At 47.7% G+C, this 24606-nt stretch overlaps 1 protein-coding gene across 6 annotated transcripts in view; it reads left to right on the top strand.

Annotated features, from left to right (window-relative positions):
- ANKS1A (ankyrin repeat and sterile alpha motif domain containing 1A) overlaps positions 1–24295 on the top strand; it is a 155314-nt gene extending 131019 nt beyond the window's left edge. For 2 of the 6 annotated variants that reach the window (XM_084611083.1, XM_084611085.1), the window contains 10 exons: positions 841–993; positions 2098–2205; positions 7224–7388; positions 8044–8169; positions 8700–8771; positions 9254–9340; positions 10570–10707; positions 13275–13445; positions 13993–14091; positions 17229–21120. In XM_084611083.1, coding sequence (XP_084467209.1) covers positions 841–993; positions 2098–2205; positions 7224–7388; positions 8044–8169; positions 8700–8771; positions 9254–9340; positions 10570–10707; positions 13275–13445; positions 13993–14091; positions 17229–17348 — 1239 coding nt within the window. In that variant the 3' untranslated portion in view covers positions 17349–21120. Of the gene's footprint in view, positions 1–840; positions 994–2097; positions 2206–7223; positions 7389–8043; positions 8170–8699; positions 8772–9253; positions 9341–10569; positions 10708–13274; positions 13446–13992; positions 14092–17228; positions 21121–21228 lie in introns of those variants that run through there. The other 4 variants (XM_084611086.1, XM_084611088.1, XM_084611084.1 and 1 more) reach the window with 3 other exon arrangements.
- Positions 24296–24606: the final 311 nt, after the last annotated feature.

Genomic DNA, 24606 nt, shown 5'->3' on the forward strand with positions numbered 1-24606 from the left:
GGAAGCCAGGAGAGGGCCTGCCCTTCGGCTGTCTGTCACCTGATAATCGAGGGACTCCATCCTCCAGGGCTATTTAATACAGCCACTTCTCTGAGCATTAAATTGACCAACAAAAGATTTTCCTCCAAGTCTCTAGTATTGGGAACAGTCCCCTGGGTCTCCTTTTTCTGGCAGTCTTTTCCAAGTGCGCACATGTGCTGGATTGTGCCGCCCCCCTCCCTCTCCCTCGCGGCTGGACCCAGCTGCCCAATTACTTCTGAAGTGCACAGACCTTAAGGTCATCTTTGGCAGGAAAAATCAGCTTCTCAGGCTGGAGCCAGGGGTGGGACAGGAAAGCTGTGCTCTCGCGACTGTCCTGCTCCACCCAAAGTACACAGCCAAATATGTAACTGACTGGCATTGGCATTCGCTACATTCTAAAGACACTTTCAACTTGAATATTGAACGTATTCCCCCTGGGCCGCTGTGCGGTTTTGTGCTTTAAAAGGTAAATGCAGAAGGGAGGGAATGCTATCCAGTGAGCACAGCTCGGGACTCGGAGTTGGGATTCCTGGATTCTTTCCCAATTTTCTCACTGTGCATCCTTGGGCATGTCTGTGAACCTTGGTGCCTTGCTTGTCCGCCTGTTAATGGGAGTAACGCTTACCTGGCCCCGGGGTTGAGATCTACTCGGGTCTTACAAAATGTTTAGAGATCTTCATGTGGAAGTCACTGTACAAATCCCCCGTTATAATTCTTTAATTACGTGGTGTTTAATTGCAGCCATTGTGGGTTTTGGAATCTGAGCTGTTTGGGATCCCCAGAGGCTTTTTAACCCTTTCTTCTCTTGCCCATTTTTAGGTGAAATCTCTGGGTTGCGATGGGAACAGCCAGCCTTCGGTTCCCGCTTGGCTTGACTCTTTGGGGCTGCAGGACTACATTCAGTCCTTCCTGTCGAGTGGCTACAGCTCTATTGATACTGTGAAAAATCTCTGGGAGCTTGAAATAGTAAATGTAGGTACTGGCTTTCCATTGCCTTTGCTATTAACCCTGCACAGGTTCCCTCCAGACGGTACAACTTGCAGAGAGGTTTCTTCGACTCAGTGCAACAATGGTGCAGCACTCTTCTCATACGAAGGTGCAAGGAGAATCAGTGCCAGTGTAGGACGATTCCGTGCCCCAGCACCTTCATTCCAAATCCCGATGGTGTGGCCCTCGGCACCAGAACTGTTGCTGTTTGAAGGGAACGAAACATGCCAACTCGGAGGCAGCAGGGTCACTCTTGTGAGCATGGTGTGCTGTCTCGTTGTGGAATAAACAGACCAATGGTTCCCACCAACTGGTGAGCTTGGGATTTAGAACAGCCCGGTTCCACCGGGAGGTGAAGTTGGCGTCGGTGAAAGGGAAGATATGAGTATGTCTTAACTCAGGGAGAGCCTGTGAATACGTAGAACTGTTCTTTGGTGTGACTGAGAGGGTACCCAAACAGTCCTTTGTGTTTGTCTAATTAAAACGTAACCTGTCCACTCAGTGATTGTTCTTTAGGGTTTGCACCCTGCAAAAGTAAACAATGCTTATTTGTATGTGGTTGGGGTACTAGGCAGCATGATCTAGTGGCTTAAGTTTGGGGTTGAAAATCAACAGTTCTGCTCTGATCTCAACCGTGATGGTAACTTGTGTGTAACTTCAGCTGCGTCAGTTATCCCATGTGTGCCTTGGTTTCCCCAGCTGTTACCTGGGGTTAATGCTGACCGATCTCACAAGGTGGTGCGGGGGGGCTGATGGATTAGGTCCTCTTTACGCAGCAGCTTGCCAATGAGGAGCTGTGTCTATGCGCTGAATTAGGGGGAGGAGTATATTCCATGCTGTACAAAATTTGTCTGCTTTGAGATGAAACTGACGACAAATGACACGAAGCTGTACAGCAGAGATGCTGAACAGTATCAGCAAACACAGTGACGAGGGGAGGCCTGGCAGTGGGGCAATTCCCAGTCTCAGTCAAAACCTGGCAGCTATTAGTTTGACTAGAAGATACAAAACTGCACGACATGCTCAGGGGGATACCGAAATCGTTGCCCACCCTCCTTGAATTGAGCTAACTTTCCCCTTTGCCTGCAGGTGCTGAAGGTGAATCTGCTTGGCCATCGGAAGCGAATTATTGCCTCCTTGGCAGACAGACCATATGAGGAGCCACCCCAGAAACCACCACGGTTCTCGCAGCTGAGGGTGAGTCATTGTTTGTGTTGCTGGCTGCCTGATTGATATGTCTGCATGGAGCACAATCCGTGGCTGCCAGGATGTTTTCTTCTGCGCCGGCTCGCCTTGGCTTGTCTCTCTTCTCCTCTCATCCCCCTCTTTCTTTTTAAGAAACTAAAATCAAGTCTGCCTCAGGAATCATCTCCTTTTTGATGAACAATAAACACCTCTGGGGATCTGAGACCAGGGGAATGTGTTTGCTGAGAGCTCAGGTGCTACAAAAGATTTCCAGATGGGAATCCGGGCACAGATGGAAAAGCGAGAATATACTTGTTCTTTCTCTCAGAGCCTCGTTCTCTCTTGAAAGCACTAGAAATTCTCCTAGGAGAGTCAGTTAAAAGGTGCCACAAAAATAACCTTCCTTTGTGTCAATATTTTATAAGTTAACTTGTTTGAAATATTTACTGTGGGTAGTAAATTTCCAGAGTGGTTTCAGAGACGTGCATCAATTTTTTAAAAAGTAGTTTTCGAACCTAGGCACTTTAACCTTCATTATAAAAAGCAAAATGCCTTGATGTGAACTTTGACCCACTGGAGATCCTCAGACAAGGGCTGGATGTTCCTTCTAGCTCTCAAATGTCAATTGAATTGCCCTTCTGAATTATTTTCCACTGGCTACTTTAGGGCAAAAATTCGACCTTGCGGTTGGGTGGTTGAGACAGCAGCACCTCTGGCTTTGTGTAAGGGGAGAGAGAGCATTTAAGATAAGCACTACTCCTCCAAGTGGGTGCATATTTGTTGTTTTGTTACTTGGAATGATACAGATCCAAACACTCCCACTCTGAACACACTGAGAACTTCAGATCTGGATCGTAGCCAGGCAGCTTAGCCCCACTGTGTCTGTTATCAGTCAAAGCACTGAGCCATGGCTCTAATTCCCGTTACTCTTTTGGCTGACTGTGTTTTCAGAAATATAAAAGCCTAGTGTGAAAAAACAACCTTCCTGGTACAGAACTGATCCCAAAGCTAGAGCACGGGGAGAGCATGTGGGAGCTGCAACTTGCATTCAGCTGCATGTGTTGATCTGAGATTCACGAACCACTCTCTTCCAACTCAGGCCCCACACACAGAAATGTTGCTATTGGTTTAGAGTACCCATTCCAGCTGATTTAGTGGTGATGTCGGGGTTTATGAGTTGGTCACTTCAGCTGCTCTTCCATTTGTGCGGTGAAGAACTGACCCTTAGGAGAAGTACGTGATTCCTATTCCCTTTTTCTCTGCCATGGAAAACAAACTACTGAAAATAATGTATACTTAATACCGGTCCTGCTCATGCCAAGTGCTGAGTGCCCTCAGCTCCTACTGCAGTCACTGGAAGCTGAAAATGCAAGGCAACTCTCAGGATCAGGCCCATAGTTTAAGAAGAAGGTTTAGGAGAAATCTGAAGAGCTGACTTGTTGGGCCAGTTGCCTTTCTCCATTCACTGAACCCCTGTGTCCAAGCAGAGTGCATAGCGCTGGGGCATGATCCTGCTGCTGAAGTAAGTGGGAGTTGAAGGCACTCAGCACCTAGCCAGTCAGGTCCCTTAATCGTTGGGTTTCCTGTGTATGTCAGGGAAAGTCCCAACAGGTGCAGTCTCTCGGCTCCGATGCCTACCTAGTAAGTTAAACTGTGACAAGGAGCATGTGGTGAGGGAAACAGCCCTTTATGGCCCCATCTGAGGATCACTTTTGTAGTCGGTCGATTGGTATATGCTGATTTCCTGCCACAGTATACTCTTAATGAAGCTACTTGTGTGTGAGAACTGTCATAAACACCTGAATGATCTGCATCGCTCAACTGAGTTTGCGCCATTATGGCTTTCAGGCAGGATCCACATGTAGTTTTTACCATTGGGAACCCGATACCTGCCTCCTTGGTTTGTTTTGGGTTTCTCGGGGCTATAGGCCTGACTTTCAAAGGTGCTGGACGCTTGCATCTCCCGGCGACTTCTGGATGTTCAAGGAGTTACATGTGGTGGGCACTCTTGACAGTCAGGCTGTCTGCCCACTGGGCTAGCTTTGGGAGGGTATCTGTGCAGGTTCCTTTCCCATGGTAGAGTTGCGACACCCCCTGAAAGCACGTAACTGTTGTGGCCCAGCAGTGTCAGAGTAGCCTACACGTGAAATGAGTTTAGCGATTCTCAGCTTCTCACATACAGCTAGTTAAGGGATTAACAACTGGGGCGTGCGCAACATCTTCAGTGTTGCAGATCAGAGATTCCCGCAGCACCCAGTGGGAATGACTGACAGATTGCCCGACCTTCAAAGCAAACCTTTTGCCATCCCTTCTGCCATCTTTCATGTTGAGCAGTAGGAATCACTCTTAAAGCCGCTAGCATTGAGTCTCCACCATTGCTCTGTACCTCACGTCAGTTGGAGTCCTTCCTTTTGCCCTGAGTTTCAAGTACTGCAGAAAAATTGACAGCTTCTGATTAGGTTCAGGGCCTCAGCCCATTGGGCTGCAGAGCTGACTTGATCAATCTGGATTTACTGGGAACACAAGTTCTACATCCTGGAATACTTCACACGCTATGCTGTTCATGCAGATTCCAAGCCTGAGACTGGCTGTGAGCAGGATTGTAGCCATTTGCATCGGGTTGAACTTCATTGCTTTGTAAGGTCTGAGAAATAAGTACAAGCTTGGAAGAGCTGATGGAGTTCAAACAGGAGCCCTGGTTAAGGCAAAGTTCGCAGCCAGTGCATTTTTAATCAGAAGCACCAGTACATCCGCAGCGTCAGCTCTGTCACTGGGACACACTTCCCCTCCGTCCCACTTCCATGCAGTGGTTGTAGCAGTTAGTTCGAACAGCACTTCCAGATGAATGGCCCGTGCAGAGGTTGCTGCTCTGGGCTGCACTGCCTCTAAATGGCCTGACAAGTGCAGCAGAAGCCTGAGGGGGGCTTGTAGAAGTAGTGCCCCTCATATATGTGTGGCTGAGGAGGGCTGAGAGGAGCTAGAGCCCCCGTGTCCAAGGGGCACAGTCAGGAGAGTGCAGCCGTTCTGGCTTCTGACTGGGCTTTGGTGCCAGGTGTGTGCTTTCCAGACACACACGAGTTTTGGCCTTGGGGGTAGAGGGCTTGGCATGTTGGGTAGACTCGCAGTTTGTGCCTTCCCAAGGTGTCCATGGCCATACATGGCCGTGGGCACAAGCCCAGGACCTCACCGCTTTCTCGGAACACTTCTTCTAAACACCAAACAGGGAGGACTCCTGTGTCCTGGATCCTTTCTGCTCTGGGTCACTGGTTCTATTCCAGCCCAGGTTGGTGCCCTCTGATGGCTGTTAGGTCTGGGTGGAATTTGCTTGGGTCTCAGTCTAGTTCCTTGTGGAAAGCATCCATAGCGCAAAACCCTCCATCACATTTGGCAGTAGAGGGCCAGTGTTCTTAGGTCAAGAACTGAACATGAGGTTGAGTTCCCTCTCCTCGGACCCCTTCCCTCCCCCAGAGCTGGTTCCTTCAGCTTGGGGATGTAATGCCTGGCAGGGAGGAGGGGTGTAGCTCTGTCTTGTAATTTCAACCTGTACTTGGTTGGATACAGAGAGGACTCTGGTCCCCATGGCGCTGAATCCTGTACCTTCCACTAGCATTGAATCACAGGCTTTGTAGATAGCAGATGCCCAGATGGAAAGCAGCCAGCTGAGAATCCAAGATTCTCCGAAACATTCTCTTGAGATGGACAGGACTGAAGGAATAGAAAGACGCGCCTTGGCAGAGTGTCAGCTGATTGAAATGCCGGGTAGGGAGGAGGTAGAAGAGAATGGGGCCATTTGTGACATTTCCTGATGCTACAGCTGTCGAGTTCCTAAAGCCTGATTCTGGCATTGCAGAACGGAAGGATGTCAATGGAAAATTAAGCAAGGATGTTGAATGGAACTAATGGGTGTTGCAGCTGTGAGCTCCCAAAAGCACCAGCTTGAGTTCCCTGCATTGTCTTCTGGACCCTGGATCGGCACGTACCAGGGTGACTCTCTCTTCCTCGCAATTATAGCCAGCCGTTGTAAGGCATTCGGATTGATCTCTTTCCACTATGCTTTCTAGGGCCTCAGTCTTTTTAATGCTTTGACCCGAAGCTGATCCTGGCCAAAAGTCAGTCCATGGATGTCTAACCTCTAGTGAGAATAAACATGCAGTAAAGGTGGCAAAGTGCAGCAATGGGGGCCATGTTAGAACTTGAGATAGTCCTGGGGTGATTGTGGGGTGGCTGAGGAGAGAACCTGTCTGGAGATCTGATGCCTTTCGCAGAAGACAGCAAAGGAAATTGTTTTAGCGGAGAGTAGATCGGGCCAGAAGTCACAGGTTCCATTAACTCTAGGGTCTTGCACGCCCTTTGTGCAGGCATTGTCAAGGTAGGGTTTGCAGTGCCAGACTTCTCCCCTGGAAAGAAGGGGCTACCCTCATCCAAGCTGAATATCCTTTGTGGCTTTGGTCTGGAATTTGACTGGTTTGCACTTGCCTTTGAGCAAGCCACCCCTAGTCTCTGCACAGCACCCTGGACAGCTGCCAGAAGTTGGCCACCTTTTAGGCCATCCTTGACTTTAAATCAATAGTCTTAGCGGTGGCTGGGGAAGCGCCCTGCATACATAGGTGGGTTAATGAATTCTCTAGGGGTTTGGTATCAAAATCAATTAACTGCCCATTCCCACAGTATATGACTGGTGTACCCCTAAAATGGCTGGACTCTGGCTTACAGCACCTGTGAGATTTCCCATGTTCCTTAGGGCAGGGCCAGGTCAGACCAATGCAGGTGACTTCTACAGGGAAGACCCTGTGTTTGCTGCCTCCGTTGTACTGCTTTTCCTCTTCCGAACCACAGGTAGCTTTAGAAGGGGGTTAGTCAAACCAGCAGCACTCCCAGCTCTGGCCTCCATGCTCTTCATTGGCAAAGTTGGTCCCAGGAGAAGTGCTATTTAAAAACACAAAGCGACTGCTGTCACTAGCAGGCAGGGATTGTGGAATGTGCCTACTCAGGCCAGTTGTCTTTAGGTCTGTGTCTGTCTCTGCCTCCAGTGCCAGGATCTGATGTCCCAGACTTCCTCACTGCTGAGCCAGACTGACTCCTACACAGGGAGGTCTGCGGAGCTCTTGCTGCCTTTGGGGGATACTGGGAAGAGGCGACATGACAGTGGCCATGATGCTGCTTCTCACCCCAGAGCTGACAGATACAAAGCACAGGTCAGAGCGAGCTTGTTTCTTGTGGGTTCCTCTGCACGGGAGCCTGTGTACCTCCCCGGCGGTGTGGCTGGGAGACACAACTGTGTGCCCCAAACGGGGTTAGTGAAGCACTCTTAAGACTGCTAGATGAAGGGTGTTCAGAGTGCAAAGGGGACGCAGCTGGGTTCTATTCCTGGCTCTGAACTGACCTGCTCTGTGGCCTTGAGCAAATCACTTCCCCTCTCTCAGCGTCATCTCCCATCTGTAAAGTGGGGACATGACCACTCCGTGCACGTAGGGCTTGCTTTTCCTGGGGTGCATTTTTCCTTGTGCTCTGGTGTCTGGTGGACCCTGGGAGCTATTATGAAACAGCAGATGGCTGGGGGGATGAGAACAGTGAGGCGCACACTGGCTGTCCTACGCCTTCTGAAGAATTCCCCTAGTTGGTTGGTTGGTTGCTCTTGCTGGGCACTGAAAATCGAGCCTGAGCAGAGCAGGGAATGGCCACTGGGCCCTTCCACCTTCGTAAGCCACCATATCACTGTGCCTGTTTGAAGCACGTTGGTGTTGGTTAGACACTCTCCCCCGGGGCTTCCTGTCTCGCTTGCTGCGTGCATCAGAACTAGATGTCTGGCTGGGTCCGCTGAGGCTTTTACGCTTGTGCTTGTCCCCTCAGGAGGAGCATCGTGAGTCCAGACTGACTCTCAGGCCCCCGAGTCTCGCTGCGCCGTATGCGCCTGTTCAGAATTGGCAGCACCAGCCTGAGAAGCTCATCTTCGAGTCCTGCGGGTACGAGGCCAACGTAAGTGGATTTCAGGGAAGCCTCCGGAGTTTGTGCTCAGTTCTCACCATGCAGGAAGGTTACGCTCACCCTCACTGGAGTTCTGCAGCCCCCTTTTCACCATGGCACTTGTAGTGAGGATCCTTTCTGCCAACCCGGTGGAGTGTGCACGCTCCTCCTGGGGGAGCCTTGGCTCAGTCACTGGTTTCCATCCCTGGGCTTAGCTAGGACTGCTGTGCAGAGCCCTGTGCTTAGTGCCTTGGAGGGAGCGGGCGCTAGCCATTAGTCTATAGCCGTGACTGGCTCTGGGAGGAGTCCAGACAAGTTGGCTGAGCTGGGAGGATGGGGACTACAACCAGAATAGTGCTGGAGGGTGTAAAGAAGGGGAGTGAGACCTGCATGTGACCCTTCCACCTTCGAGGGGGTGGGGAAACGGATTTTTCAGCAGAGTTTGCTGTATGTTGCTTTGGGGGCAGGAGCGGCTTTTGAGGCTTCCAAGCTCAATGAAGCCAGTTAACTGCAGCATCCTTTCCTCTCCTTGTTTCCAATAGTATCTGGGCTCCATGTTAATTAAAGACCTGCGAGGGACGGAGTCGACGCAGGATGCCTGTGCAAAGATGAGGGTAGGTGGGTGGCGGCCTGGAGAAGCATGGATGGTGTTGAGTGTGAAGCTTGTGGTGACTGAGGTTGCACATGGAGTCTCCCTCTGTGCAGGGCTGAAGTGGCTGCTCAGGAGGAAGGCCGGCCCAGTGCATGGAAATGGTGCTGTTAGCACGGCTGGTGAAAGCCTTGGGGTGAAATGTTTGTTCCTCTCAGGCTGCATGTCACCAAATTGTCCCTCCCCCCCTTCATATTTCAAACACTGAGAAAGAGGGGCCTTTGCTGCACATGGTGCACGGCGTACAGTGGTACCAAACTGGGCCCTTCTTCCGGTCTGGAGCACCATGCAAAAACTCACGCCGAGAGCTCCACACTCTCCTGTGACTGTCACTCTGCTGGCCACTCAGATCCCTCCCAGTAATACCCAAATGAGACCTGTGGAGTCCCACTGAAGGAGGAAATGTTTAATTTGTACCTATTCATCTGTGTGTTCTTATTTCTGCAGAAATCCACGGAGCATATGAAGAAGATCCCAACCATAATATTATCCATCACTTACAAAGGGGTGAAGTTCATAGATGCTTCTAACAAGGTACGCTTAGAATTCCCTCAGCTTAGCGGTCAGATGGGACAGCACACGCACCTTTCTCCTCACTCACCTGCTGTATGTGAGCTGTCCTATCCGCTGACTAGACAGCCACAAACAAGAGTACGCTCTGGCTAGCCCCGCGGAGCCAGCCTGGCCACAGGCGAATCAGCCTCCTGCATCAGTAGTCAGCAGCTCTGTTCTGCGTGTGGAATCCTTATTGCCAGTGGGGAAGGGGGAGGCAGAGAGAACCCAGCTGGATTTCCTGTTCCCCAGCACCACATGTCAGAGGCAGTGTTATCTGGTGATTGGAGGAGGGGATGGAGTCACACTGGGTTCTAGTCTCAGGCCTATCCCTGACGTGCTCCATTGACCTTGGACCAATATTTAATCTCTCTGCCTGGGTTTCCTTCTCTGTAAACTAAGATTAAGTCCAGCCTATCACATGGGGATGTTTTGAGGCACTAACTGTCCGTGCTGGACTCTGAAACGCTCTGCTGTAGAAGAACACAGCATTACTGGTGCGGGAGGATCTAACCGTTTTCGCTAGCGCTCCCTGCTGGCTGACCACTTGTACGGCTGCACGGCCTGGGAATACTGCTTCCCCCTCTGAGTGGTGCTGTTACATATCTCATTAGACTAAGAATTGGTTTCTAGGACACAGGCATTGCAATATGCCATATCCCTTTTTTCTGTGCCTTCTGGGGCTAGCTGTGAGCTACTCCCCGAGAAACCAAACTACCTTGCTGATTCCTCCCTTTGACTCTGACAAGATGTGGGACAAGGACTGGGGCAGCTAGGGCCTCTCTCACTGCCAGCGTCTCCCATCTGTCTGTTTGCCCTTCGTCTGCAATATGCTGCTCCGTTTGTCAAATATCTTCAAATCACTGTAGTAGTAACACATGGTGAAAACTCTGAGTTGATTTAAGAATGTCCCTGGGCGATGTGGTCCTGCTGTGGTGGGAAGCATCAACTGTTCCTGTGTCAACCTGTCTGTTAGAATGGAGAGAAGTAGAATAACCTTCCTACAAGCGCTAAGATCACTTGGAAAGGACAGTCAGGACCTCCCCTCAATTGTACCTGAATTCCCTTATCACGGCCTCTTATGTGCATTCAGCTAGGTGTTTTGCTGAGCTTGAACAGGGTGGCTGTTATTTCCTAGGAGGAGAGAGTGTGGGACAATCCAGCTGTCTGTATATCCCACAAAATTGGCTGCCTGTGTTTAACTCTGGTAGAATGTCATCGCTGAGCACGAAATCCGGAACATTTCCTGCGCGGCCCAGGACCCCGAGGATCTCTGCACGTTCGCCTATATCACCAAGGACCTGCAGACCAGCCACCACTACTGCCATGTCTTCAGCACCGTCGATGTGGTGAGTGGCACGTCTGCACGAAAGGGCTGTCGCCCTGCCTTGTGTCCCAAAGTGCTGCACAAGCCTTCCATACGCGGCAGACGCCTCTGGGAGTGGAGGGCACTGACCAGCTCGCTGCACAACAGGGGCAAGGGGGAATTTCCCCAAGAAACGAGGGCAAAGCCCTGCCATGGAACTGGGTTTGTCTCTCACGAGGAGGAAGGGCCAAATGGACACTGCTGGGATTTGAACCTGTGAATCCAAGGAGTGCTGTTCCAAACATGCCTAGAGCACTGAGCTGTCCCCACCAGCTCTTGCCATATCCTTGTGCACTGGTAGATAATCCATGTATGATGCGTGTTCTGCTGCCAGAGATGACAGTGGAGGGTGTCATACTAAAGCTCTTCACAGAGAAATTGGAGAAGGAAAAAAACCTCATGATCTCCTAGCCCATCCTTTGGGGCAAGATTGTTCCCTCAGTGATTCTTCAGGGACTCAGGCCTTGTCTACACCAGGGTTCTCAAACTCGAATCACCACATGAGGACTAGTACATTGGCCCGAGGGCTGCATCACTGACACTGGTCCCACCTCCTTCCTTCCATGATGCTCTGCCCCACCTCTTCCCCGCCCCCATTTCAACCTCTTCCCCAAATCCTCGCCTCTGCCCCACCTCTTCCCCACTTCCTCCCCCGAGCGCATGGCTCCCCACTCCTCCCCTCTCCCTTCTGGAAAACGCTAAGCACTGCCAAATAGCTGTTTGGCGGCCGGAAGCGCCTCTAGGTAGGCAGAGGAGTGGGGATGCAGTGCGCTGGGGGAAGCGGGGAGAGGGGAGCCTGGCGGGCCACAGGAAATGACTCCGGGGGTGCGGGGAGCTTGGCAGGCCATGTGTTTGAGACCCCTGGTCTACACACACGTATTGCTTTAACTATACTAGTATAGCCCCTCGCACGGCTGCAGCTACATGGGTATAAGGGTGCCTAATGCTGGTATTGCTTATTCCCTCTCCTGTTCGGATATCAGCTGTCTCATATAAGAGTCTTTATGCCAGTGTAACTGCATCCTCGCTCGGGGGATTGTACCATAACTCTTTCAATAGAAAAGTCACCCCCTCTCGCCCCCCACCATAGGTGTAGTGACACAAACCTGTGTGTAGGCCATGCCTGGGTCTGTCCAGTTTAAATGACCCGGACAACTATTTTTTTTTGCCACATACCTTGGAAGGCTTCCCCAGAGTCTGACAGTGGCCTTAAATGTGCTCTTTCCACCACTTCTCTACTGAGCATCTTACCAGGCACCTCCAGCAAATTCACTCTGCCCAGTACATGCTGTGGCGTCAGATCCTATTAATGCAGCTAACCCTTCAATAAGCAATTGCAGCCGTGGAACACACAGGCGTATGGACGACAGCAAAAGGATTGTTACTTTCCGATTCACAGCATACTGCTGTTGCTGTCTCCTACTGTCTTGCTTGCCCTGTACACAGCAGTAATGTCCCATAACCCACATCAACCCCACTAACTCTCCCGTCATGTGTAAGTGGGACTGGTCGTTTACCAGTTGACTGCTGTGTGTAGCTTGTAATCTGCATTTCGGTCTGCCCCTGCAGAGCTGATGCGTGGCAAGTAGAGAGAGGTCAGCGTCTGCTTCATAATTTACTTCACACTGAGCCCCACCCAGGAGTGAAATGTATCATGCTAGCCCAGTAATAGAAAAATGTCTTTAAACATTTATTTGGCCTGCCTAATAAGGAAGTCACCGGTGGCGTATTTTAATTTGGAGTAACCGTGGTGCATTTCAGGTTCATTATATCTGTGTTCAGTGTTCTATTGCCCAGACTTCGATGGAAACCATTTAAAAAAAAATGCCAATCCCATTCTAGTGGTTCTCTGCCTGTTTCTGCGCCAAAATATCCCTTTTTTCCCTTCACAGCTCTATTGACAATAAAAACATTTCCCTGGCTTCGTTATTGAAGTCTCCAGTGCAGACTAAAACGGAGAAGGGGTTTTTGCTCCCAGGGAATGTGCTGTGAACAAAACCCTGACATGTTCTCAATTACGTACTGTGTAATTGGCTGGCTTAAGAGCCTTTTCACACGTGGTGTGGGGTGGAGCGCATTAGCACATGGCTCATTTGTATTCTCAGGCATGTTCCCTGTATGACATGTTGGAGGCTTCTCCTTTCAGTGTGAAATACTGTTGAAAGGGAAATAATGGTCTTGGAGACAGTTCTGCGTGCCAGCGGGGGCAAACCTGTGGTATGCAGGCTCCAAAGGCTGCTCTGTGCCAACTCTGCAGGCATGCCTGGAGTCTGATGCCACCCATGGGGGAGACAAAGTCAGCTGATGGAGAATAGCTATTGCAACAGATCATACAGGGTTTGCAACTGTGGACCAAAGATGAATGGGGCCATCTGTGGAGGCCAAAGGCCCAACTCAGCCTCCAGTCAACAGCTGGCCTTCCTATGGATGGTGCTTGCTCTAGCCCCTTCTCTGTCACCAAGGGAAGCTTTCTATTTGCCACTAGTGTATGGATTTTCGTAGCTAGCGTAGTGTGGTGCTCTGAAATTGTTCTGTGTGGTTTCTCCAAAGAACCTGACATATGAAATCATCCTGACATTGGGACAAGCGTTTGAAGTCGCCTATCAGCTGGCCCTCCAAGCCCAAAAATCAAAACCTACTGGTGCTTCAACAGCGGAAATGATAGAAACGAAATCTTCCAAACCGGTGCCTAAACCCAGAGTCGGCATGAGGAAATCCGCGGTACGTAGGCTTGGGGCAGTTGGCTTCAGATTTGTGGCTTCTTGATTGTATTTTGCATGGTGTGATCGCAGTAGATGGAGTGGCACACCCCTCCCCCTCCCGTGCAATACGCTTTCGATTTCCCTGTCTGCTTTTCTTCACAATAAGATGATGATGCGGGGGCGGGAACCCCAGCGTACACCAGGCTCCAGGTGCTTTATTCTGTAGTTCCGTGCTGAGTACACAACATGGCAGTAGAGGTTTTATGCCTGCTGGCTCCTTGCTTTCTCTCGAGGTCCCACTGGTAATAGCGCTAGCAATGGCGGGAGATTTACTTGGGGCTGGGGGGGCGAATTTAGTGTGGGCAATACCCCAGCCGTGCACATCCCAGAGAAGAACTGCCAATAGGGCTGGGCACCTAACTTGTATCCTGCAGCAGTGAGAGATCCATTAATGCAACCAGGAGATGAGGCCGGTTTGGAGCGTACTTGACAGGGTATTGGGGATGGTTGTTGCCTTCCTTTAATGTCACCTTTTTGTCTGTGTTTTGCTTGCTCCCTTTGCCCAGGTGCCGCTCCCTCCCGATAGTCGCTGTTGTTACTGTCACTCCTGTACTACACACCGTCCCTCCTACCTGCCGCTGCAGTCTGTTAGTCAAGGAGCTAAGGTCTCTACCCTTCGTGCTGTCTTGTGTTTTGTCATGAACAATCCTGAGCTTCCTTAGCTATGAGCAAGCGACCCAGCTCTCTTGAAAGCCTCCCTTCTGCTTTCCCATGTCTTTGCTGTGGCCCTGTCTCTTGCTTCGTTTTTTTGTGTGTGTTCCCTTCTTGCCCATTCTCTTGTTCCTCAGGTGCAGACACAGATGAGCTCCAACGATGAGCTGATATTTATCTCCAGTGCTGAGAACTCACTGCCCCTTAGTACCCCGTCAAGGTTCCTTCCCCACTCTGAACGCTAGGGTACAGACGTGGGGACCTGCATGAAAACCTCCTAAGCTTACTTTTACCAGCTTAGGTTAAAACTTCCCCAAGATACAAACTATTTTACCCTTTGCCCTACCACCAAATGTCTAACCGGTATTATTATTATTAGGAAAGAGCCTGTTTGGAAACGTCTTTCCCCCCCAAAATCCTCCCTTACCTTTACAACCCTTTCCTGGGAAGGCTTGATAAAAATCCTCACCAATTTGCATAGGTGACCACAGACCCAAACCCTTGGATCTTAAGAACAATGAAAAAAGCATTCAGTTTCTTAAAAGAAGAACTTTAATAGAAGAAAAAGTAAAAAAGAATCACCTCTGTAAAATCAGGATGGAAAATACCTTACAAGGTAATTAGATTCAAAACATAGAGAATCCCTCTAGGCAAAACCTTAAGTTACAAAAAGACACAAAAACAGGAATATCCATTCCATTCAGCACAGCTTATTTTCTCAGTCATTTAAACAAACAGAATCTAATGCATATCTAGCTAGATTACTTATTAAGTTCTAAGACTCCATTCCTGTTCTGTCCCCGGCAAAAGCATCACACAGACAGACCTAGACCCTTTGTTTCTCCCCCACTCCAGCTTTGAAAGTATCTTGTCTCCTCATTGGTCATTGTGGTCAGGTGCCAGCGAGGTTATCCTAGCTTCTTAACCCTTTACAGGTGAAAGGGTTTTTCCTCTGGCCAGGAGAGATTTTAAAGGGGTTTACCCTTCCCTTTATATTTGACACCCCCCCCAAATCACAGATAAGGTGAAACGCTGGCTGGGATTTTTCTGCAGCTCTAGGAAAAAACAGAGTTAATAAGACACATGCACCTCTAAATATACTACCAAGTACATAAAGACTAAGAATATTTTCCACTTCTCAAGGACAATTTTAACCAGTTGATTCTGGGAAACTTTCATGGGAGAGTGCATCAGCCACTTTGTTAGAAGCTCCTGAGATGTGTTGGATGTCGAAATCAAAATCTTGGAGAGCTAAACTCCACCGAATAAGTTTTTTGTTATTTCCAATGGTGGTATGAAGCCACTGTAGCACAGCATGGGCAGTTTGCAGGTGGAAACGCCGTCCCCAAACATATGGGTGTAGCTTTTCCAGAGCGTAGACAATGGCGTGACATTCTTTTTCGCTGACTGACCAGTTGCTTTGCCTCTCAGACAACTTTTTGCTGAGAAACACTACAGGGTGGAATTCTTGATCCGGTCCTTCCTGCATTAAAACTGCTCCCACACCACGCTCGGACGCATCGATGGTTACTAGGAACGGTTTGTCAAAGTCTGGGGCCCTTAGTACAGGGTCAGACATGAGTGTCACTTTAAGCTGGTTAAAGGCCTTCTGACACTCTTCGGTCCACTGAACGGCATTTGGCTGTTTCTTTTTGGTTAGGTCTGTCAGTGGGGTGGCAATTTGGCTGTACTGCGGTACAAATTACCTGTAATAACTGGCCAAGCCTAAGAAGGATTGAACCTGTTCCTTTGACCTTGGGACAGGCCACTTTTGGATAACATCCACTTTGCCCTGTAGGGGGTTGATCATTCCTTGACCCACCTGGTGTCCAAGGTAAGTCACTCTGTTTAGGCCGATTTGACACTTCTTAGCCTTAACAGTTAGTCCTGCCTCCCTTATGCACTCGAAGACTTTTTGTAGGTGTTCCAGGTGTTCTGCCCAGGAATCCAAAAACAGTAAGTAATCTAGCTAGATATGCGTTAGATTCTATTTGTTTAAATGGCTGAGAAAATAAGCTGTGCTAAATGGATATTCCTGTTTTTGTGTCTTTTTGTAACTTAAGGTTTTGCCTAGAGGGATTCTCTATGTTTTGAATCTAATTACCCTGTAAAGTATTTACCATCCTGATTTTACAGAGGTGATTCTTTTTTACTTTTTCTTCTATTAAAATTCTTCTTTTAAGAAACTGAATGCTTTTTTCATTGTTCTTAAGATCCAAGGGTTTGGGTCTGTGGTCACCTATGCAAATTGGTGAGGATTTTTATCAAGCCTTCCCCAGGAAAGGGGGTGTAAAGGTAAGGGAGGATTTTGGGGGGAAAGACGTTTCCAAACGGGCTCTTTCCTAATAATAATAATACCGGTTAGACGTTTGGTGGTAGCAGCGAAAGTCCAAGGGCAAAGGGTAAAATAATTTGTACCTTGGGGAAGTTTTAACCTAAGCTGGTAAAAGTAAGCTTAGGAGGTTTTCATGCAGGTCCCCATGTCTGTACCCTAGCGTTGAGAGTGGGGAAGGAACCTTGACATGGTGGCAGAGGTGGGATTTTAAAGGTGTTTACCCTTCCCTTTATATTTGAGAGCCCCACTAACACAGAACATGCTGCTTCTGAGCCCGTTAACATCACTATCACACTGGAAGATCAGGAGGCTGAGGGAAGGAAGAGCTGTCCTTTTGGCCAGGGGAGCAAATCAGATAAAAGGAGAAATCTACCTGCAGGAGCTGGGTCCCCACCCTGGAGGATCATCTGCTTTCTTGTTACTTGTGAAACTAGGCAGGCTGGCCCAGTCAATAAATACTTAGATGGCCCCAAGCCACAAAGAACTCTGAGTGGATTGGCTCAGGGCCTGGGGTAGTATAGTACAGTACAGATGTTTCTGATTTTAGCCTGAAGACCTGGCCAAATCTGATCAGGGTTCCTTGCCAGTCTCAGCGTAGGAGCTGCTTCCCTCTGTTTTGTTTGTATGATTGTATGTTGGTAGCTTAGGGGTGCCCCTCATTCTCGCTGAATGCTCTTTGAATGTCTCCAGCTCTGGCCTGACTCTCTCCAGGTGAGCAAGTTGCTTATTGTACTCTTTCCCTCCACTATTTTCCAGCTGGAGCCATCTGAAGTGGACCAAGACTCCCAGTCTCATGCCAGTGTCTCCTGGGTTGTTGAACCCAAACAGGATTCTAAGAGAACCCTCAGCACTAAGTATGAGACCACTATCTTCTAAAAAAGCAACCCTGTGTCCACCTAGTCTAACCGTGCCTTTGCGATCTGATCTGTCTGCTGTTCTAAACTCCCTCTCCCTCCAGCTGCTGGCACTGAGCTCCACCTCTAGGGGCTACACCATCAGAGGCAGCAGCACTAGGATACTGTAGACTAAACAGCTTTTGTATCTGATCACTACTGAACACTGTGAATTCTCCTTACTCGGAAACAAGGGTAACATGCGGAGAGAATGACCTGTTAGATACTTGTGAGGTGGGAGATGCAGAGGGTTGGAAGCTGCAAGAGTCTGAGATGTGGATCCGGGAAGCTGCCTGCCATTTCACGTTTTTCCCTTTGCTGCGGCACTGAATCTCTGGGGGCGACATGACACTCCCTGGGCCTTTTTGTATTTAATGTTCTTATCCTTGGACTGCTGTAGACCTCTTGTCTCTGAGGTGCGCACACTCACTCGTTCTAGATTCTGTACTGAGCCACAGCTGTATACTGTTTCAGCGAACTGTTACCCCTCTTTTTACCTGTCATCTGAACCGACACTAACCAGAGTGATGCTGTCTGCAAATAACCCATTCACTAGATTTCCTCGCATGGATCTTGTGTGCAATCTCTTCCCCCCACCCCACCCCGAAGTTCAGAGTTGCAAACCTGATTGCACAGCTAATGTGAGAGCCAGTCTGGGCCGCTTACACAGCGGTTGCTCTCACTGTGCACGTTGACCCTTCTTAGAGATCAGGGTTGGTATATATAGGAAACGCCTGGCAGCAGCTTCTCAGCTGCCCCACTGAAGTCATTGTGTGGGTTTCATCCTGTCTTGTCAGATTTGATGCAGGGCCCTTCTGTTCAAACCGACCAAACTGCTTGAGAGCTACCAGCTTGGTTCTCCCTTTTAGAACTATACATGGGTTAAGCTTTTAAAGGCACATGTGACTAATCCTGTACTGGGTGTGGGACGGGGACTGGACTATTTGTTGTCTGGCCAAAGCAGACTGGGGAGCTGGGAACTTTGCTCTGTTCAGCAGGTTTCCTGCATGTTAACTTTGATCCCATTTCTCCCTTGGGCAGGAAGAAAGTACAAGTCTTCTGCAGATCACAAGGCTATTAAATGCTGTGCAATGACGGCTAGAGTGATCTTGAAACATCTGCCACTTCCCCATCCCTTGGCAATTACCCTTAGGGAGGGCCCTAGGTGCCTGGGTACCCTATGTGCAGACACCTCCCCCTTTCCGTTCACCTCATTTCCTTGTCTGCAAAGTTTTGAGCCCATGGTTGGCTAGATAGATCTGTCTACGGCTGCTACTTTAGTTCCTAAATGTGACTCAGACCCCTTACAACTGAAACCACAGAGCACGTGCTGCTGTGCAGGCCGAGCAGAGCTGGGACCTCGTTTGGAGGGTGGCCTCTGTGCCATAAAGCAGTTTGTTAGCCAGTGACCATGCGGATACAAATACAGTAGAGCCTCAGAGTTATGAACACCAGAATTAGAAACTGACCAGTCTACCACACACCTCATTTGGAACCGGAAATATGCCATCAGGCAGCAGCAGAGACACACACACAAGTAAATGCAGTATAGTACTGTCTTAAACGTAAACTACTACAAAAATGAAGGGAAAGTTTTTAAAAACAATTGACAAGGTAAGGAAAGGTTTCAGAGTAACAGCCGTGTTAGTCTGTATTCGCAAAAAGAAAAGGAGGACTTGTGGCACCTTTAGAGACTAACCAATTTATTTGAGCATTGGTTAGTCTCTAAGGTAAGGAAACTGTTTCTATGCTTGTTTCATTTAAATTACGATGGTTAAAAGCAGCATTTTTCTTCTGCACTGTAAAGTTTCAAAGCGGAGTTAAGTTGAGTGTTCAGCTGTAAATTTTTGAAAGAACAACCAGCATGTTTTGTTCAAAGTTCAACATTTCAGCATTACGGACAATCTCCTTTCCTGAGGCATGTGTAACTCTGAGGTTCTGCTCTATTCTCCTGAGGTGCCCTGGTGAATTCCTGACTAGGCTGTGCTTATGGCCAGCCCTGATTAAAGTGGGCCAAATGTATAAGGCTCATTGATAGCATGAAACTGAGGAGGAAGGATGGTCCAGTGATTAAACAGACTGAGGAGTCGGAACTCCTGGTTCTGTCACTGACTTGCTGTGTGACCATGTCCCTTAGCCTCAGTTTCCCCCTTTATCAAATGGGGATAATATCTCCCTCCCTCACAGAGGTGATGTGAGGCTTAATCAGTTTGCAAAGCAATTTGAGAGCCTCTAAGGAAAGGCACTATGTGACTAGCACGTAGTAGTCGTCCTATGACAACAACCCACTATGCTCCGCTTCACTCACTCTCCTGCCACGTGAAATACCAGTCTCACAAGAAGGGAGGTTGCACCTTGGATTCTGACCAGCATTCTAAAGTCAGACTGAAAACCACCTGCTCCTTTCTATGGGAGCACCTGGCTGTGTGGGACAGTAGGGGTTAGTACACCAGCCTTTCAGCTGTCACACTGGACAAAGATCACAAATGTGTCTGATCCTAGTCTAATTCCAAGCCTACCAACATCATTTATTTTGCACCATTAGCAGAATCCACTCATAGGAGAATCAGCAGTGGGGGAGTTGCAGGTGACAATCAAGGTGTGGTCGGAAGAGAGCTGTGAAGGAAGCTGGACAGCTACTACCCACACTATTCTTGCCTCTGCTTTGTGATGGTCCATCATGAACAGTTTAAAACCCACATCTTCTCCTCCCCAAATGTCCATCTCTAGACGCACCCAGTGTGTCCATACTGGCTCTTGAATCTTAAGCAAACCCCATTTACTGATGCAACCTGGATTGTCCAGAACAGAAAGTAGGTCTATAAGAGTTTTCTTCAAATGTCATAATCTCTGCAGCAACCAACCACCCCAAATGTGGTAATTCAGCCTGGATCCTCACTTGTTGTGTATTAGAACCAATAAGGATCACTTTTTAATGGGCTATTGATTTTGCATCAGTCTTTTCTTTCCCTTTCTCCCCTCCAGCCCAGTAATTATACTAGAATCTTGTGTTTCAAAATCTTTATCTAGCTCCTTCCTCGGAGCAAGTCTGACCTCCCAGTCCTCAGGGCCATGGCCTAACAAGGCAAACAGAGTTCAGAAATAACAACCTGGTTAGTAAGTATCCAAGTAAGGAGGGTAGGAAGATATTTTGTAAAGCACAAAGAATAAAAACCTCAGTCTTGTAGGTAGATTTAACATGTCATGCACCCCTGGCCCCCATGGTAAGGGATTACAGATGCTTAGGCAAAAGAATCCTTAACTAGAGAAATACTACAGTGAATGCCCAGAACACTGCAGTGTTCCTGTTACCTGTAGTGGTTTGGGCACTTGCTGTAGAATACGGCGGTATTTTTACGGGCTGCTGCGTATTGTTTGGCAAGCTGTGAACGGCGCCCTGAAACCTCTTTTCAGTCGTTCAGAGGAGATGTTCAATGAGGAATGCAAGTGGTGGTGTGCTTTTATGTCTAAGAGTTTATCATCAGTTACAGCTACCCACATACAGATCCGATTTTTGGAGGGGCTGAGCCCTTGCAACTGCCAGTGTCTTCCGTGGGTTCTCAGCGTCCCTTTTTTTAAAAAAAAAAAGGGTTAGTTGTGCATGTGCCTTTTTAATGCTGACCTCTGACCCTTGGTGGGATCCCAGCAGCCCTATCTGAACAGAGGGCTTGTGCTGTGCAGCTGTAGCTCTCACCAGTTTGTGGCTCTATTATTTCTCACTGCTTGGTCACACACCCCTCTGTCCCCTCCCTTCCCCCCCCCACCCCCCCCCCAGCATTGGTTTGAACGTGACTCATGAAATTATTCATTGCATTTTTTCCTTTCTGTTAACGTTGTCCCCTGTTCTGTTTGCCTCTGGAAAGCTGATATGCAGGCAGCTGTGTGCTACCATGGAAATGTAGTAACGGGGCAGAGACCTAAGAAGCAGTGGTACCCCAACAGGATGAAGATCTCCACCCGGCACTGGTGTCTGCCTCTCTGAATATGTTCATGACTGCCGAGTAAGGGCTTCCACAATTGAGGGGGGAAAAGGGATCCCAGCAACCAGCTGACAAAAGCAGCTACGCATTTCTAGCAAAGGAGATTTGAGACTTCTGAGCTCAAGGGAGTGATACCTTATTTTCTAGTCTGTTGCAACAAATGTTTTTTTAAGAGATTTTTTTTCTTTTTACATGCAATGATACGAAACAAAAGAAATCCACAACTTAAATGTAGCATGTTGCAATTTTTTGGGTTGGAACAACCCTTAGTAAATTAAGATTCCACGGTACTGTCCTGTCCTACAAAGAGTACGGTAAAAAGTCTTAGCAATGGCGGTAGTGTGTGTATGTCTAATGGTACTTTAATTCACCTCGGTTCTTGGTGAGCAGGAGAAAACAATTCCAAGGTTTTGGCAATAGTTTTGTTCCAGATTCTGAAACTCAGCTGCATGGATTTTCATACACTTTTCTTTCAAGCCACTCCAAGCCTAAATGGGAGATGGATATAATTTAAGGAAAACTGTCTGCAAAGGGGTTACAATCCTAGTGATGATTGCTGGGTATCACCCATGGTACGAAGCCTGCTTTCACTAGAGAACTGGTGCATTGCAATACTTGATGTTTTGATGGTAAGGAGGACACAATTAGATTCCTTTCCATTAGTTTATCACACTGAATAACTGGAGAGTTTGCTCCTTTCTATACCCTCTTGCATCTGCCATGTTTTTTAAATGCAGTTATGTGCTACCGGGTTGGGTTTTTAAAGTCTGGTTGTGATTTAACACTTCTTTGATACTAGCTCATTATTGAATTACCATTAGTGTAACAGTATTTCAGAATATGAACCAACAAGGAGTTGTATTCTGGGCATTACACTGAAACAGTCCATACCTGATGATAAATTCGATCAGTCTAAGGGTGGTTGGTCCCGAGCAGTCTCACATTCTTAAACAGAACACAATCTTGAAGGTGCTTTGTAATTACGCTTCATTTAAACTACCTGAGTATTTAATGGTGGCTTTGGCTGTGACAGTTGTGTGACCTGTTTTCCAGTGCCCTGACCATCAGGACCTTGTTGGAAGGAGAGATGGTAAAATGGGCATGACTTGGTTCTTGAGATGTAAAAACAGGGGACACCATGCCATTGCTTTGGTCTCAGGCAGGTGTGATGGTTTGGTGGTGCCCTGCTGCTTAGTAGAACTTTGTGTCCTAACTATTTGTTTTTAACTCCAGTTGCTGCTGTATCTGTCAGGATTTAATTTAGTCTCATTCCAGTTGATGGTGAGTGCTGAGAGAAACAAACAATCCCCAGGGCCTAGACCTGTCAATGATTAGTGAGCGGGAAAACAAGCTGTTTTTTAAAATGAGTGAATTTTAGGAAACTTAACATTCCTTCTTATGCCTATGTTGCAGTTCATACTGATGTAAGTGTAAATATTTGGTGTGTTAGCAATAAGTCTGTTTGCAGAGACTGAACCCCTGCTTTGGAGGAGGGATAGCTCTCTGTTGGATGCAGGAGCTTTGGAGGTTGGCTGGCAGTAAAAGTAGTGATGAAGACTCTAATCTTGCTGTTATCTCCAGTGACTCAGCAACCCCCTTTGCTGTTCTCTTGCTAGGTGTTTGTTTTCTCCTTGACACAGAATACGTATTGCAGAGGAGCTGAGCTTTAGTAGCGTATGTTTTCAAGGTACTTGCCTGGTAGGGCTCTCCTCCTAGACCCCAGCCTATATTTTCAGGAGTTCAGGTGGTTCCCAATCTCTTAGTACTTCGCCATTTGTGCACTGTTCAGGCTCTTGTGTTCCTACAGGGATTCACAGTATCTGGAGGAAAGTGTCCTAAATTTTGGGTTCTGAATGTGATTAATTTTCAAAGTTCTGAGCTAGTTCTGTTACCAACCTGTGATCCACTTCCTTCCCTTTTTCAAAGGATAGACAGTATTCTAGAGCAATCTCCCTTTGTATTGGGTATGGGTCCAGGCTGAGAACTCTAGACAGACACTAATATTAATAGCTGAATTGTCGTCTTAAAATGAGGGTGCAGTCATTTAATGTATTCAGCTTCAAGCTGCTGTATCCTATTCTATTCTGTACCTGTTTAAAAAAAAAATGGTAATCTCGGCTGTTCAGTTTTGCCTTTTAAATTTAGAAGAAAGTTGGTATTTGGATATCTGAGGCACCCCCCCATTCCCCTTGCAGAAAAAAGGTATTTGGGTGTGTTTCGAGGGGAAGCTGAGCTGCACCACTGCCCTTTGTGAGGCTGCTGCAATGTACAGAGCAGACACCAAATGGTATCCTTGAGCAACTCCATTTCTTGAGCTGTGAAACTGACCTGGACTCAGCTATATTAACACTCCCTCATTCCAGAGTTCAGCTATCTGGCAGCAGGCATTTCTGTGGTTTCCCTTATGCTTACATCAGTTGAGTGCAGTAGGATTTTTCGTTTTATAACAAGCTCTCCGTTTGCAACTCCATGCTCCTTTTTAGATCCTACATTGGCATATTTAGAGGTACCTGTACAACCAGAAGCCAATTTGATGTGCTTGAAATGAGAGAGCTAACTCAAATTTTTGTCTTTTGAAAAATAACCTGAGATTTCCCCAACATGGCAGAGAACAGTCAACTTCAGTTTGCAATGTAGACCTTTTTGCTAATTGTGATGTATGGCAGTGGGACTGATTTGTAATAAAAATGTTATTTAATCTGTCTCTGTATTTTGATACTTGAATTTTCTTTTATTTTCCTGTATATACAATTGTTAATCTGCTTGAATTTGTCTGAATTTTCAACATCTTGTGGTACCAAACATAACCAATCTGTGCAACAACATAGACTGACCTCACTACAACAAGGCGAGATTGTAAATATTTCTGGGCTTCCAGTGGTCGTTTTGTTGTTTTTCATAACTGTACAATTTAGAACAGACTGAATTAATAAATAAACTCAGACACTCACCTTTGCTTTGTTTACTGTGATGTAGATAGTGTGGAAGTCTTTAATTTTCATTTTTAAATTTTGAATTTGGTCAAGGAATAAGCAGCGGCTGGTGCCTGGAACCAAAATGGCTGTTCTTGCAGATGGATAAAATATTTCCCTTGTTTAACCAAAACAAGTTCAGTTTGCTGCTCCAGGCCAATGGGAGCTGCAATCAGTTGAGGCAGGTAAACAAGTTTGGGAACCACTGCCTTAGGGGATTAAAAACCTGAGCTAGTGTAGATGGCCCATATGAAGTAAGTCAGATTTTAAAGTTAACACTGAAGAGTAT

This window comes from Lepidochelys olivacea (assembly GCF_965140295.1).
Source record: "Lepidochelys olivacea isolate rLepOli2 genome assembly, chromosome: 21".
NCBI classification, from domain to species: domain Eukaryota; kingdom Metazoa; phylum Chordata; order Testudines; family Cheloniidae; genus Lepidochelys; species Lepidochelys olivacea.